Source organism: Leucopleurus acutus (genome assembly GCF_964270905.1).
Source record: "Leucopleurus acutus genome assembly, chromosome: 11".
NCBI lineage: Eukaryota > Metazoa > Chordata > Mammalia > Artiodactyla > Delphinidae > Leucopleurus > Leucopleurus acutus.
The window spans coordinates 4,313,927-4,328,348 of NC_139152.1; the positions used below are offsets into that span (position 1 = coordinate 4,313,927).

The 14,422-nt window shown below is 62.1% G+C and overlaps 1 protein-coding gene across 1 annotated transcript in view; it reads right to left on the reverse strand.

The window, feature by feature from the left end:
* Positions 1 to 7,118: 7,118 nt before the first annotated feature.
* TSPAN11 (tetraspanin 11) overlaps positions 7,119 to 14,422 on the reverse strand; it is a gene marked incomplete at both ends in the record, with an annotated part of 36,388 nt that continues 29,084 nt past the window's right edge. Inside the window, 3 exons of the mRNA XM_082849220.1 lie at positions 7,119 to 7,178; positions 13,129 to 13,215; positions 13,540 to 13,698. Of these exons, the coding sequence (XP_082705346.1) occupies positions 7,119 to 7,178; positions 13,129 to 13,215; positions 13,540 to 13,698 (306 nt within the window). The remainder of the gene's footprint in view (positions 7,179 to 13,128; positions 13,216 to 13,539; positions 13,699 to 14,422) is intronic.

Sequence of the window (14,422 nt, forward strand, 5' to 3'; positions counted from 1 at the left end):
GGCATTCCCGCGACAGGTTCTGCAAACACGTTATTTCACAGACATTCCTGCTAGAAACTCTTGGACAAATACCTCTCTAGTTCAGACGCTGCTTACTCTCTCACATTGCTTCTGGAAGGGGAAGCGGTCCTTCCGTGGAGCTGCTCAGACAGCGGCAGAGGACCCACGACCACCAGAGGGGAGGCGGAGCCGTGGTCGCTCCAGCCAGAGTCGCTTGGCTGCTGCCTCCCTGCTGGGAGGGAGGGAGAGACGTCCACCGGGTCCCAGGACCTTATCTCCTTCCCTGGGGTTCATCGATGCGGAGGTGACTGGTGATCACGTCCTCTGCGACCCCAAGGCAGAGTACCGAGACCCAAGAGGGGTCAGACGGGATCCTGTTACGGTAGCCCCAGGACAGAGCAGTCTGAGTCAGGGCCTGGAGATGGACAGTTGGGGGGCATCGGACTGCCGCGGGGTGCCCCGACTAGGGTTCATGCTGGTTTAAGCAAGTTGTGCAGTTAAGAGTCCGTGGGGCTGAGATTGGAAAGGTTTCCCCACCAGCTGGTACTTCCCCAGGTGGGCCCCACCTGGGCGCTGCCTTTGTTCTGCACTGTTTGGATGGGTGCCCTGACCTCCTGGGGGGCCCTGTCTCCTCCCCAGCCTCCACCTGTCTGTTCCGAGAGCTGAGACCTGGCCACCCAGCCAGCAGCCCCCTTCTCCCTTAAGTACAAGACGGTTGGGACCAGTACAGAGCTTTTGGTGCGCTCAGGAGTCGAGCTTCTGGGGGCGGGGCAGCAGAGAGTAGGGTGCGCTCAGCGGGTTGGGCAGAGCAGAGACCACCTCCTGAGACGGGAGTGGGGTGCTCGTGGGAAAGCCCGTGGGCAGGGCCGTGGGTGGAGGCCACAGGGGACGGGCCTTCCCCGCCCTCTGTCCCTGCCTTCCCGGGAGCCCAGGTCTGCAGAGCCCAGAGAGGACGCACCACCATTCCGCCGCGAGGGACCCTCCACAAACGAGCATTCGGGCGGCACAGTGGCACTGCTGCGTAATGGGTTTATCTTGATGGGGTTGTTTACGCCTATCAATGCAATGTAAAATTTTTGTTAAAATCAGCAGCGAAAGCCTAGCACCTTGGTGGTGTATGGCCTCGCTGGCATCTTCTGTTTCTGGGGCTTCAAGGGGCATCCTCCGGCCCCCTCCTCCCGCCAGCCCCTGCCCCGTCCGTCTGTCCACAGAGCCTTGTCCACAGTTCCCCAAACTGCCTTCTCGCCTGACCCTGTGCTTGGCTGTCCGTGATTCGGCCAAGTCCGCGCACGGGGGCGGGGGGCACCTTCCAGGCCCTCGCCCATCGTGCAGAGCGGTCCCCACCGCGCCGTGTGACGTCAGTGATGGGGCCCAGCACCTGCTCGGTTTCTACCGACCCTGCTCTCGAGGGCAGCACTACCTGAGGGAAACCCCTCCTTGGCGACTCCCCTGCCAAGGTCACAGTTAGCTCAGTGGGGTCTGATGCAGGCGGTTTACAGAGTTGACTCCCAAGGCCAAGGTCCTGCAGCCGTCAGGGGAGTGCCTGTCTCCACTCGGCCTCTCTCTGCAGCCGTCTCGCAAGGGAGGTGAGCCAGCAGGGCTGAGCACGGCCCTTGGGGACCCCAGCAGGTGCCGACCCCTGTTCCCCCGCTGGAGGCCCTCTCCCCTCTCCCCTCCAGCGTGGGCCTGCGTCGTGGCCCCTCACCCTGGAAAGGTTGCTGACCCACCCCAGGCCCTCATGCTGGTGTTCTGGTTTCACTTGGACCAGATGGCCATCCGTCCTTGCTTTGGTGGCCAGAGAGTGGTCCAGGTGGATGGAAAGGATGTCCCGCCCCTCCGGCCCCTGCCCACCGCTGGTGGAGGTGCTAACAGCAGCGACCCAGCCAGGACGGAGCGGGAGCCGGGTGCCTGAGGTTCCCCCGCCCCTCCAGGGCCGGCCTCTTGCGTTCCTGTTCTCCCATCCCCCCGCTCCGCCGCCACGAGGCCAAGTCCAGGCCGTGTCCTTGCCTCGCCACGCTGACCGGGCCCCTCGAGGGCCAGGCCTGGGGCTTGTGCCCACACGCTGCCCGCTGGGGCAGCATGGCCGAGCGGGGGGGCACGCGTGCTGTTTCAATGCACTTTTCTGCTTGCGATGCCGTATCTGTGCGCTTCCTTCCTCCTGGTCCTGGCTTACGGAACGCCATGTTTTTAGCATGTTTTTAAATAAAAACTGATAACGTGTCAAAAGCACACGCAGCCTGTCTCTTTGTGGTGTTTGTGTCCACTGAGCCACGACTGTGGCTTTTTCACGAGGTGTTGCTGTGAGGGACCAGCCTGCCTTGTCCACGCACAGCCCACAGCAAGGACCTCTCCCCACCTCCTCGGGCCCAGGCTACAGATCTGCTGGGTGGGGACGGGTCTCTGGGGTCAGGGGCCTGTCCCGGCGGCCTGGCCGCGCGAGAGGCCAGCTCCCGCCTCAGTGTCTGCCACCCGCCACAGATGGCCAGTCCTGGGGTCCTGTAAGCGTGTGAGGGCGGGGTCAGGAACAAGTTATCAGAGGCCCCCAGTGGGGCGGGGCTGTCAGCTCTAGGTACAGCCTCTCCCCGGTCCCTGCGAGGTTCCTGGGTTCGTGTGGGCCTGGCGTCTCTCCCAGGACTGAGGGGACCTCACGTGTGACTTGGTCTGGGCCGCACCCGCTGAGGGTGGCCCTGGGACGGCTTTCAGAGGGCAGGAAGCACCCGTCAGCAAGAGATGGTCGGTGGGGACGGAGGGCGGCATTGGAGCCGCGAGAGCCCTGATCTGCCGGCCAGCGGCAGCGGGAGGCTCCCAGCTCCCTCAGCTGGGGTTCTGGCTTGTGCGTTTTCCTCTGCTGTCATCGTCACAGTGACAAGGAACAGGAGAGGGGTGGGTGGACGGGCTGGGCGGGAAGGAAGGGTGGGTACAGCACGGGGTCTCCCTGAGCCCCTCCACACGTGGAGATCTGCCCCCCTCCTCAGGGGGAGGCCAGGCTGGCACGAATTGTCCTGAGCACCCACCTTGGCACCCCTTCCCACGGCTGCTGTGCCCCGAAGCTCCCGGGGGTTCACTGAGGACTGAGGAGTCTGAGGTGACCCTCTCGAAGGTCCAGTGGAGTGGGGTCCCTGGGAGCCTCCCCAAGGACAGTTACCGGGGGACCTTGGGGCCGAGGGCAGGTGACCCTCCGTCATCTGCTGAGGACCAACCAAGTCAGAGGAGTACCGGTGGGGCCGCTCCCCCTGCCCATCCTGCTCTTACTCCTGCCCCAGCCCGTGGGCGCCCCATGGCAATGCCACCTGGCCCCTGTGCTGTCTGCTCCTGGAGCATCCCGGCCGCACTGTGAGCGCTGGGTTCCTGCCAGGTGTGCTGTGAGAGGCAGCTGCCCTGGCTGGGCAGGGGTCACAGCCTGTGAGCCGGTGGGTGAGTTTGAACTTTAAGCTAAGAGCAGTGGGCGCCCGCTGAGAGGCTTGAAGCCCGTGGGACCGGCTCAGCTCTGCCCTTGCGTGCCATGCCTCTGGCTACAGCGTGAGAACGAAGGGAGTTACCAGCGGGATGGGGGAACATCCAGGGCTTCTCTAGTGGCACAGTGGTTAAGAATCCACCTGCCAATACAGGGGACACGGGTTCGAGCCCTGGTCCGGAAAGATCCCACATGCCACGGAGCAGCTAAGCCCGTGGGCCACAACTACTGAGCCTGCGCTCTAGAGCCCACAAGCCACAACTACTGAGCCTGCAAGCCACAACTACTGAGCCCACATGCTGCAACTACGGAAGCCCGCGCGCCTAGAGTTCATGCTCCGCAACAAGAGAAGCCACCGCAATGAGAAGCCCACGCACTGCAACAAAGAGTAGCCCCCGCTCGCCGGAACTAGAGAAAGCCTGCGCGCAGCAACAAAGACCCAACACAGCCAAAAATAAATAAATTAAAATAAATAAATTAAAAAAAAAAAGAAGACATCCAGCTTGTTCTGAACCAGAGTAGGTGCTTGGCAAGACACTGGTCAAATCTGGGGCCTCAGGAGCCCCCAAACAAGAGGTGGGACCCCAAGGAAGAGCATCCCCCTGGCTGAAAACTGGAGTTGGAAGAGAGTGATCTGGGGGGCGGAGCTGGATGGAGTGTGGAGCGGGGTTAGAGCTCAGGAGATGTGTGGGCTCGGTGGGCAAGCTTCCCCCCCTCCCCCGGGGGGCTTGTTCTGCTCTGCTGGTCCAGTAGCAGCATTCAACAAATCCACACAAGTCAGATTAAGTCAATGTCATTTTGGACACAAACGTATTGGCATTGCAATGGTTCCTTCTTAAAGTGTTCGGCAAAGATTGGAGGCTATTGATTTAGCCATGTTGTTTTTGCTGAGTGTAACGCAGCCATGGAGACGGACTAGTGTGTCTCCTTAAACTAACAAAAAGCATAACAACCCTCCACAGGGCGTGCCCGGGCCAGGCTCTCCGGTTGAAGCTGCTGCTGGGCTCTCCCTCTCGAGGCACCCCTGAGCACTGCCCAGCTGCCCTCAGTGCCCCTTGATGCTGAGCAGAGGGTGTAGCCAGGCCCCAGCGTGCTCTGGGGGTCTGGTGGGTAGAGCCTGCTGCCACCCAGAGATTTTTCTTCGGGTGGCTGCCGAGCTCAGGGAACCAGCCTCGCCCGACGTCTGCAGCAAGGCTGATCCAGCGTGTGGACAGGCGAGGCCCTCTTACTGGTCTGTGGCCTCAGGAAGCTCCTGGTCTTTTGCCTCCCTCTCCCCGCACTGAATTCCTGCAGGGCCAATATCGTCTCAATAGATATCTTCTCTAGGTCAGCAGACCCAGTTCCAAAGGACTCAGCCTTCTTACTTACTGGTTGGCAACTCAGGGAAAGCATGTGAAATTTGATCTGTGGTCCCCAACCTGGGGTTCCCTAAATACCAGATAAGGACTTTCGGGGACACTTACAGCTTTTGAAGGGTCTGGTGGAAACTGTTCCCACCTTGTGAAACGGCGCCAATGGGACCATTTAGCCCTCTTGGCTCCGGCTGGCCTGGCTGACGACAAAGTGCAAGGACAGAGTCTGGACCTTGCTGACGGACAGGGCTGGGTTCGTGCTTTACTGACCGCCCTCTTCACCCCCTGGCCTGACCCAGAGGCTCCCCCAGGCCCCTGCCGGCCGTCAGTCACCGTGTCACCATCTTCAGCCACTGCGTCATCTTCAGCCAGTGACGGATGCAGGGGGAGAGTGGGAGCGGGGCTTCCTGTGCCCCCACTGACAGCCTGTCCATTCTCAGCTGGGGGACGGAGGGAAGCAGGGCCCAGCTCGCGGCAGCCCAGCCACTGCAGCCTGACAGCCCGGCCCTCAGAGCTGGCACGGAGCGGCAGGCGACGGGCCCGCCGGCGGGCACCGAGGCGGACAGCTTCGCAAAGGTTTCGTGCTGCCCACCCACCTGACCGGGGCCCCGCTGACTGCCAGCCTGTGTAGACAGCAGTGCCCACCACCCCCAGCGCTGCTTGTGTGCAGCGGGGAGGGGCCTGCAGGTGTGCCGACCCCCCGGGCACACGTGAGCGTTTGCGCGGACACGCGTGCAAACTCACGCTCACGGTGATGGTGCAGGTGAGCAGACATGCCGGCCCAACAAGACAGATGTGCTCAGACGTGCCTAGACCGGGTCCAGCCCCTGCCTGATACCCAGGCCATCGGAGGGCGGCCCCGTGGTTGTTCAGAGAATAATCTCGACCAAGATGCGGGCGTGACACAGGAGGAGGGTAGGGCTGTGGACTCCCCTGCAAGGTGGGTTCCCCCCAGGGACATCCCTGGTGGATGGAGGGCTCACACAGTGAACGGGACTGTCGGGTTCACACCAGGCGAGGGGCTCGCGCCCAGCCTGCAGACCCCCGCACCACCCCGTACCCCCGTCTTGGGGCCACCCAAGCCCAGCTGGCCCAGGTGCTCCCACGGACCCCAGCCCCGCCCACCTCAAGCAAGTTTTCTAGACAGAAGAGTGAATGAAGTAGAACGAGCGCGTTCTGTCACAAAAGACGAAGCATTTACTTCCTTCTGGCTTCACACTGGGCAACCTGGGTCCCCCAGCTTCTCTGAATTACGATGGAAGTCGCTTTGCTTTGGGGTGAAAAGTGCCCCCCCGCATCTGGGGATGGGGACAAATGAACTGGTCCCTGTGGAGAAACGCTGCCACTCTGGAGTGAGGTGGCCCGGGGTCCCGGTACCGGCGGGAGAGTGTGACGTCAGCCTGGCCTCTAGCCCTGCAGAGAACTTGGGACTTATGGTTATTTTTCGATTATATGCACGAATCCCAGGAAGTTGGAGGGCAGCAAAGGTAATCGCAGCACCATGTTTTTTGGCTTTGGTGCAATCTGGGATTGCTGGAAAGCTGGCCTCCCTTTTAATGAACTGGCATCGGTGACCCTGAGATTCAAGCCATGGACAGGAGACCGCCGAGGGGCATATGGCTAGAGACGGGGCTTGGGGACCTCTCCCGGGGAGGGGCCCAAGGCAGGACCCTGCTCCCGGCCCTGGCGGCTCCACCCCGCCTGTGCCGCCCAACCCCGGCCCTGCAGGAAGGAACCGGGCCACCTGACACTCCTTTCCAGGTGAGAAGGTGTGGTGGTGGGCAGAAGGCTAGGTCTTCTGGGGGCAGAGCCAACCCTACCTGCCTACCTGATGCATTTCCTGGGCCGGGGGGAAAAAAGCACACCTAGCAGAGGCACGAGGAAGGATGCTGAGCACCGGTGGGAGGGTCACGGGCCCAATGTAAGCATCGCAGAGGGGCCAAGGTTTCTAGCCCTGGTTCAGGGTTCAGGAGCAGGGAGGGGGCACAGCCTGAGCCCAGCCCCCTGCGGTCCTCGGGAGCCCATGCCTGGAGAGGCTCTGGCTGTGGTCTCCCAGCAGGCTCCGTCCCCGGCCTGGGGGTTCTGGCGGTGAGCCCACAGAAGTGCAGGGAGGGGGCTGAGGGTCCCCGGCCCGGGTGGGGGGCTGCAGGAACCATGGTCTCAGGCACTTGTGGGTCCCAAGGGGCTGGGCACAGAGTGGGGGTTGTTTCCGGGAGCTTCTAGGCCAGCTGATACTGATGTCGCAGGCCTGGCCGATGGGATTTGGGCCCCTGAACTTGCGAGGGGCAGTGGGACGGGGACAAGGTTGGCCGTTAGTATAAATGCAGCTGGACTCTCCGGTGCAAACAGCAGGTGAGAATCATTCCGCAGATCTGCCGGGTGGAAAGAGCAGAGGGACAGAGCAATCAGAGCCCGCCAGTGTGCCGGCCAAGGGCGCCCTGGAGCTGGGCTTCCCACCCCCAAGTGCCCCCTGGGGACCTGATCAGGGGGCCCTGGGCCTGGGACTCTGCATTTCTAACAAGCTCCCACGTGATGCTGGGGGCGGAGGTGGGGACCACTTTGAGAACCACACCCAAGAGCGGTATTTCTCACACTTGAATGGTCACGGATCCCTGGGGACCTTGTTAGCTGCAGATTGCAATTCTGTGGCCTGGGTGAGGGCCTGCACGTCGAACCAGCTTCCCGTCCACACGGCGGCTCTGTGGTCCCAGATCTTCTCTGGAGATGGCCTGGTTTTATTAGATTCCGAACGGTGACACCACCACTCCCTCGTTGCTGGCTGAAGCCGTCTTTCCTGAGGAAAGTCTGTCTACATCTTGCTGCTCTCAGATACCAGAGAAAAACAAGGCCCCGGAGTCGATTCTCTGGCTGACGTGCAGGAGGGGAAACTGAAGCCCTCAGTGGAGCGCCCAGGACCGTCACCAGCTCGTCTTGTAAATCAGCTCGGGACACGGCACCCGCCCCAGGCCCGGGGAGCCTGCCTGCCAGCCCCTCTGTCCCATCTCCGAGCTGCCCAGAGCCGGGCAGTGCTGGGCAGTCGCCTCCCACGTCTCACTTGCCCGTCTCTAAACGCAGAGGATGAGGACCTTTGTTCCCCACCCTGTTCTTTGTTTGCTTCTTCCTCTTCCTCTCCTCCCTCACGCGCGAGGATGCACTGAGAACGCGGAGGTGAGGCCGTGTCAGACCAAGGAGGCCCAGGGCTGGGGCCGTGGCCCTGATGAAGGTGGCGCTGCTGGCTTCCGGCTCCTGGCCCGCAGGAGGGGACACTGGGAGGGCAGCCCGTGACTGTGCCGTGGACAGGGGTCCAGGTGGGTTTCCCAAATATAGGAAACAGTACCCCATCTTTCCCAGTGGCTGCTGCTGACCTGATCTTTCCAGGGTACCTCCGGATGCACACGGAGGAGGACAGGCTGATGAGGACGGCGTGGGGCTGGCAGACCCTAGTTTCTCTTTGAGAGACTCAAGGAGGGAGCAGAGGTCGAGCCCTTCTGTGCCCCCCTCCTCCCTCCCTTCTGTCCCCACGCGGGAGTTTCACGCCCTGGGAACACAGCTTTCAGCTTTCAGACTTGGTGCTAAGAGCAGCGCTAATCCACCTCTGGGATTCAGAGCCATGGGCTCAAAGGTGGCTTAAGAGGTTATCTCATCTCCCGCTGGCTTTAAGCGGGTGGCGGTCACAGTCATTCCAGCCAGGTGGCGTGCGGGCCCTCTGCCCTGTCCCACCTCATGGTTTGATGACTTGTCCTGGGGGATCATCTTGTCAGGGGGAGGCCAGATGGGGGCAGCTGGACCAGCACAGACTCGTGGCTGCGTCCCCTACGGCACACCTCTCATGCCGGGGAGGGCCCGGAGGGCTGAGCGTCCAGCACGCGCACTCTGTACATGACATGTGTCCCAAGGGTGCCCCCGGGGAAGGCACGGCGAGGTGGACATCAGCACGTGTCCAAACACACACACACACACACACCCCACCCTGATGCATGCAGAGGGGCAGACGATGTGCTCATCAACATGTGGGCACATGTACACACATGTGTATACACACACATGTGCACATGCACACACACACACACACACCACTTTGATGCATGCAGAGGGGCCGAGGATGTGCACACACATTCACACACGCACGCACGCACGGACGCACACACACACCACCCTGATGTGTGCAGATGGGGAATGGGCCCAAACTATCCAGTCCCTGAGGGACCCCCAGTGTCCCGTTCCTGACAGAGGACATAGGGGACTCAGCACAGACGGCTGTGAGCAGGGAACACACAGGCCAAGGGGGCTGCAGGAGCAGGAGATGGCAGAGGGTGGGCTGGACAGGCTGCTGGGCTCAGCCTGTGTGGGGCACGGGTGAGAGGTGCCCTCTCCTGGCAGCCTGCCTGGAGGCGGTGTTTGCCGCGTGCGGGCTTTTTAACAGGGAGGCCGGCATGCTTTTAGCCTCTTGTGAGGTTTTTGGGACGGCAGCCGGCTGTCATTACAAGCACCAAGGATGGGCCAGGGAGGTCCAAGAAGCCGTTCCAATAAGATCTTTCAGTTCCCCTTTAAATGACCTGCAGACCCCAATCTCGCTGTCCTGTATGTTTCTGGGCTCAGGTTTCCATCCTACGTTGTGGGAATGTCAGGGTGGGAGTGGGTTAGCTTCTATCTGGGGCTCTGTGACCTTGGGTTCAGTCATAACCTCTGAGCCCCAAGTTCCCCTCTATCAATAGGAAAACATCCAGACCGTTCATAGGTCCAGAGCCTTCCCAGTGAGATTCTTTGAAACTCAGTATGACAAGACCAACACCACGGCACCCAGCCCCTTCTGCACCCTGAGCCTGTGAGAGGCTCCCCAGGGCCCTCAGGATAAACCTCCCCCATCCCCCAGCCAGCCAGGGCTTTGCACGTGTAGTCCCCTCACCCTGGCATGCTTCCCCCTTCTGCTTCTGTCAAACTCCTTCAAGGCTTAATTATATATCACTTCCTCCAGGAAGCCTTCCCTGACTGCCCATGATGGTTCAGGCCTCCTATGTGCTCCCCAAACCCCAGGGCTCACACTGTGACTGTGCGTGGCTCCTGTGTTCTGTGTGTCTCCTCCGCTTGAGTGAGACCCCTAGCAGAGGGGACCACGTGCTGCTGGCTGGTGTGGCCTGGCACTGGGCAGGGCGCCTGGCACACAGCAGCTCCCGTTACAAAGCGGACAAAGAGTGCTCGCCCTCCCCCTCCTCTGCCCACCCTGCCCCTGAGAGGAAGGCTCCCGGATTCTGTGTGTGAAGAGGACGGTTGGAAAAGGGGCTGAGCCACTGTGTCCTTTTTAGATAGAAGCTTCCTGGCCAGAATACGCTGACAATTAGCTTCCAAAGTGATCTCAGCGTGGACAGCCTCCAAAGCGCACCCACGGAAGGGGCCGCGAGGGTGGAGCTGGGTCCTGGCCTGGTGCCCCAGAGGTACGTGACTAGGTGGGGCCGTGTTCTCAGCCCCGAGCACACACGTGGATCACCTGGAGGGATTTAGAAAACACCCGTGCGCAGGTCTCACCCCAGACCAACAGCCAGGATGTGTGGGGATGCAGCCTGAGCAGTGGTAGTTTTTAAACCTGATTCTACTGCGTGTCCAGGGTTGACACACCCGCCTAGAGAATCTTCGAGTTTTTCCCGGACTACAAGCCTACGATTTGGGGCACCTTGCGGGTCTGGAAATCCAGTGTATGGAGTCACACAAGACGGGAGGGTGGAGGGGCCCTGCCAGCTCTTGCTGAAAGCGACAGGTGCACAGCCTGGCAGGTGTGGGACCTCTGTCCTTCAGTGTCCCCACCAGCCCCCAACCGCTGTCCCAAGCTACAGCCAGGAGCGCTCTGCACTCTTCAGGGACGCTGCCGGCTGGCTCCAGTTCTTTGAAAGTTCTCCAGTCGGGCTCCCTGTAAATGCCCCTTCCTGTTTCTGTCTGTCCTCTGGCCCCTGCCCGCCCCCCTCAGGACTGTCTGGGGGGTTAAGGACCGCGAGGGTGCGGTCCTGTCCCCCAGCTCCTGATCTCTCCCACTGCTGACTTCAGGCCCCCAGGGCTCCTTCTCACGTGTCTCCTCCCGGCTGCAAGCTGGACCCACCAGGGAGCTTTACAAGCACACAGCTGCCCGGCTGCCAGCCCCAGATGGCGTTATTTAATTGCTCTGGGGGTGCAGCCTAGGCCCGGGGCGTTTTAAAGCTTGCCAGGTGACCTCAACGTGCAGCCCTCAGAGGCTCCAGGAGGCCCGTCCCCCTCTCGCATCCCAGCCACCCAGCCTGCCAGCATCTCTGCAGGCAGACCAGTGCCTGGTCCACGCGCCCTGGAGGCACACGCGACGTCTGGCTGGAATCAGCTTTGCTACGTTCGTCGTTTGTCGTTGCTTGCTGCTTGGTCTTCAGAGTATTCATGAGACGTCTACCTAACGTCCCAAGAAGCGGCAGCACCTCCGTCTCACTGAGGCGGGAGCCTTCCCAGAAAGTTGGAAAATCGCGGGGGGCCAAGTGCTTCCTGAGGGCTCTCACGCCAGGCTCATCTCCCGGCTCCTCCATCGCATCAGCTCTGGCTTCATGTTGAATAACTGGGTTCCTGTGCAAGACTTCCAGGATGAGAGATCGCTGCTGCTTAAAAAAGGCTTGCAGAAATCAGACTCCTCCATTTTCCAGGTAAAGAAACTGAGGCTCAGGAGGGAGGGTGGCTCCCCAGATCACACAGAAGGGGGGGCTCCGTCTACCACGGGGGCCCTCTGACTCCAGGCAAGACTTCCCCTGTTCCTGAGGACGGGGGGCATGACATCTTGGCCTTGTATCTCCAGGGCCTGGGGGTCTCCGAAGCGCCAGGCTGGGCGGGTGTGGGGAAGGTGCTAGGTGCCTGGTGGAGGATGGCAGCCCCGGGCGGGGGGGGGGGGGGGGGGAGGGGGGTGTGCTGGCCTGGTTTGAGCCCCTCCTCGAGGCTGGGTGGTAGCTCCAGAGCCAGCCGGCAGGGGGCGCTGGAGCCCCGAGGCTCGGCCGCCACAGCGGAACGGACGGAGAAAATGGGCCAGGGATGGGGACCCAGAGGTGGCCCGGTGACACTCTCTCCGGGGCATGAGCACAGTCCCGCAGGGCGCTGTGGAGGATGAGCCGCCCTTGGTGGGGGTCAACGGGGGGCTGCGGGCACCTGCCCTCGACCTGCTGACCCGGCCTCCTCAGCGTTACTCCTACAGCTGGACGTGTCCCACCCTGACCTCAGGCTCAGCGGTCAGCCCGCTCCCTGCCCTTGGCCTCACTGCTTCATCTTCAGCTTCACGCTTTTGAGAACAGAGGTCAGGAGGAAACGGACGGAGAGTGCGGCCCAGGTCCGGTCAGCGTCCGCAGAGCAGGCCCCCAACACCTGAAGTCGGCAACAGGTGTCCGGGAAGCTCGGCAGAGTAGGAGCCGCAGTGCAGAGCATCCCTCCCCCGGCTCCGGCTTGCGGCCCCCCGGGGGTCAGCGCACCGAGCGGAAGGCCTGCCTGGGCGGTGCGAAAGGGCCGTGTGAGTGCCCCCCACCTGCCGCCCCCGGCTCGCTGCGCCTGCACCTGAGTGTGGGTGAGGGGGGCAGGAGACAACTCGGCTCTTTTGAGAGACGCTGTGCCCACGTAGAAACAATGAAACGGTGGTGGGTACCATTTTCTGAGTGTCTGCTGTCTGCCCAGCGATGAGCTGAGTGATGTATGTGCTCGATGCCCATCCCCTCTAGTCACCCATCAGCTCCTTTTTACAAACGAGGAACTGCGGCTGCACCCGCAACTAGACTCCTGGGTGGTGGCCGGGGGAGGGGTGTGGAGTGGTGAAACGGAGCAAAAGGCATCGCGCATCCTCAGAGCACAGAGCCGGGTGTACATACCTCCAGGGCACGCACACGTGCATCACACACACGCGCACACGCACACACAGAGGAATGAGCGCGTGTCCATGCATGAGAATATACACGTATGCACAGCCCGCCTAAACACATATGTGCATCCGGCCCCGACCACGTACACCCAGGTGCATGCAGACACACCCATGGACCACTCGGACCCCAGCAGGCTGCGCACACACACCCCCGCGTGCACACACAGAGTGCATGCACATACCTGAGCCCACACTCCCACTCCTCCCAGGTCTCTGTGCCTGACAAGTTCAAGGTGGCCCCAAGGCCCAGGTATTTTCCTTCATGTTTTCTCGGCTGCAGAGGGAAGAGGAGGGGATGGGGGAGGAGGGGGCAGGCGGGGCAAGGGTGGGCAGAGGGCCAGGATCTGCGATCTCAGCTAGCGAGAGAGGGCTTCAGAGTTCCAGACACTGCCCCCCGCACCCGAATCCCTGCTCCAGCTCACCTGCAGGCAGGCCACCCCGATGCCCACCGCCCCCATGAGCAGCAGGTGGTCGGCCAGGAACTGCTCCAGCTTGGTGATACAGCCTCCCTGGAAGGTAGTAAGGCAGGTCACACACCCCTTGGCCCAGAGGTGTGTGAAGATGGGGAGGGAGGGCTGGCTGGGGGGCTACGCCCACCCAGCTCAGGGAGGCCAGACACTTAAAGGGCCGGGTCCAGCCTTTCAAGGGCTTCTCAGGTGGCCCAGGGGCGTGCCACGATGTCCCCGAACCTCCCAGGAGCGGCTGCCACCCCCAGGCTTCGTGGGGACCTTGGAAGGCCCACCGCCGTGTCGTGGCCGGTGAGTATGATCTCCACCCGGCCCATCTCGAGCCTTTCCGGGCCGCCCGCCTGCCCCGGCAGGACGGGCACTTACCTCCACCTTGTAGATGTTGGAGGGGTGTGCCCGCTGGCCGCAGCGCGCCACCACGGTCTTGCAGCAGCTGTCGGGCACCCGGCGGCCCTCGGCCTCTGCAGACAGAATGTACGTGCTGTGCTGCCAGTCGGCTGAGCTGTTGCTTCCGCAGCACCTGAACTGGAGCGAGAGACGGGGCTGCAGGTGAGGACCCGCCCGGGGCGGGGGAGCCCTCCAGCCCCTCGCTTACGGGGCCGCAGGACAGTCTTCAGATCTTAATCCAATCCCTCTCTGCTTCCGAGACTTCTTCCCTTCCCCTCTTCTGAGCGGGAGGCTGGCTCTGCGGGGCCCTTCTCTTCGGGCGGGTGGAGAGCTGGTGGCAGGAACACCGATCACCACCTTTTTTGTTCACCCACGTCCTTTAAGGAGATTGCGCTGGGTGTCCCTGGGGCAGGGAGGGTCTGGGAGAAGATGTGGGGAGATGGATGCCAGCGGGTCCCCCAGGGAGTGGGGCCGTGTACCACTGCATGCAGGCCCAGGGCAGCACCAAACCACCAGGGGGTGCTTTCCTGGTCATCCAGGGAGGTAGGACAACCCCCCACTGGCACAGGGTCGCAGCCTTCCCAGAGGCTCAGATGCCCCCCATCCAGGCCTCGAAGCCTCAGATCCCCTAGACCTGCAGGACACAGAGGTGTCCCAGAGGCCACACACAGCCAGCTCAGTGCCGGGCAGAGGGGCTGAACAAGACCAGGGTCTTCCACACGGCTCCGGGGCGTGGGGAGCACCAGCCCGGGCCTCAGGGGAGCCGGACAGCTGGACACGGTTTATTTCCTGCACCCCGAGTTAGGGGACTGAGACTCAAGTCCCTGTAGGGGCCACAGAACACGGCTGTTGTGAGGCTGTC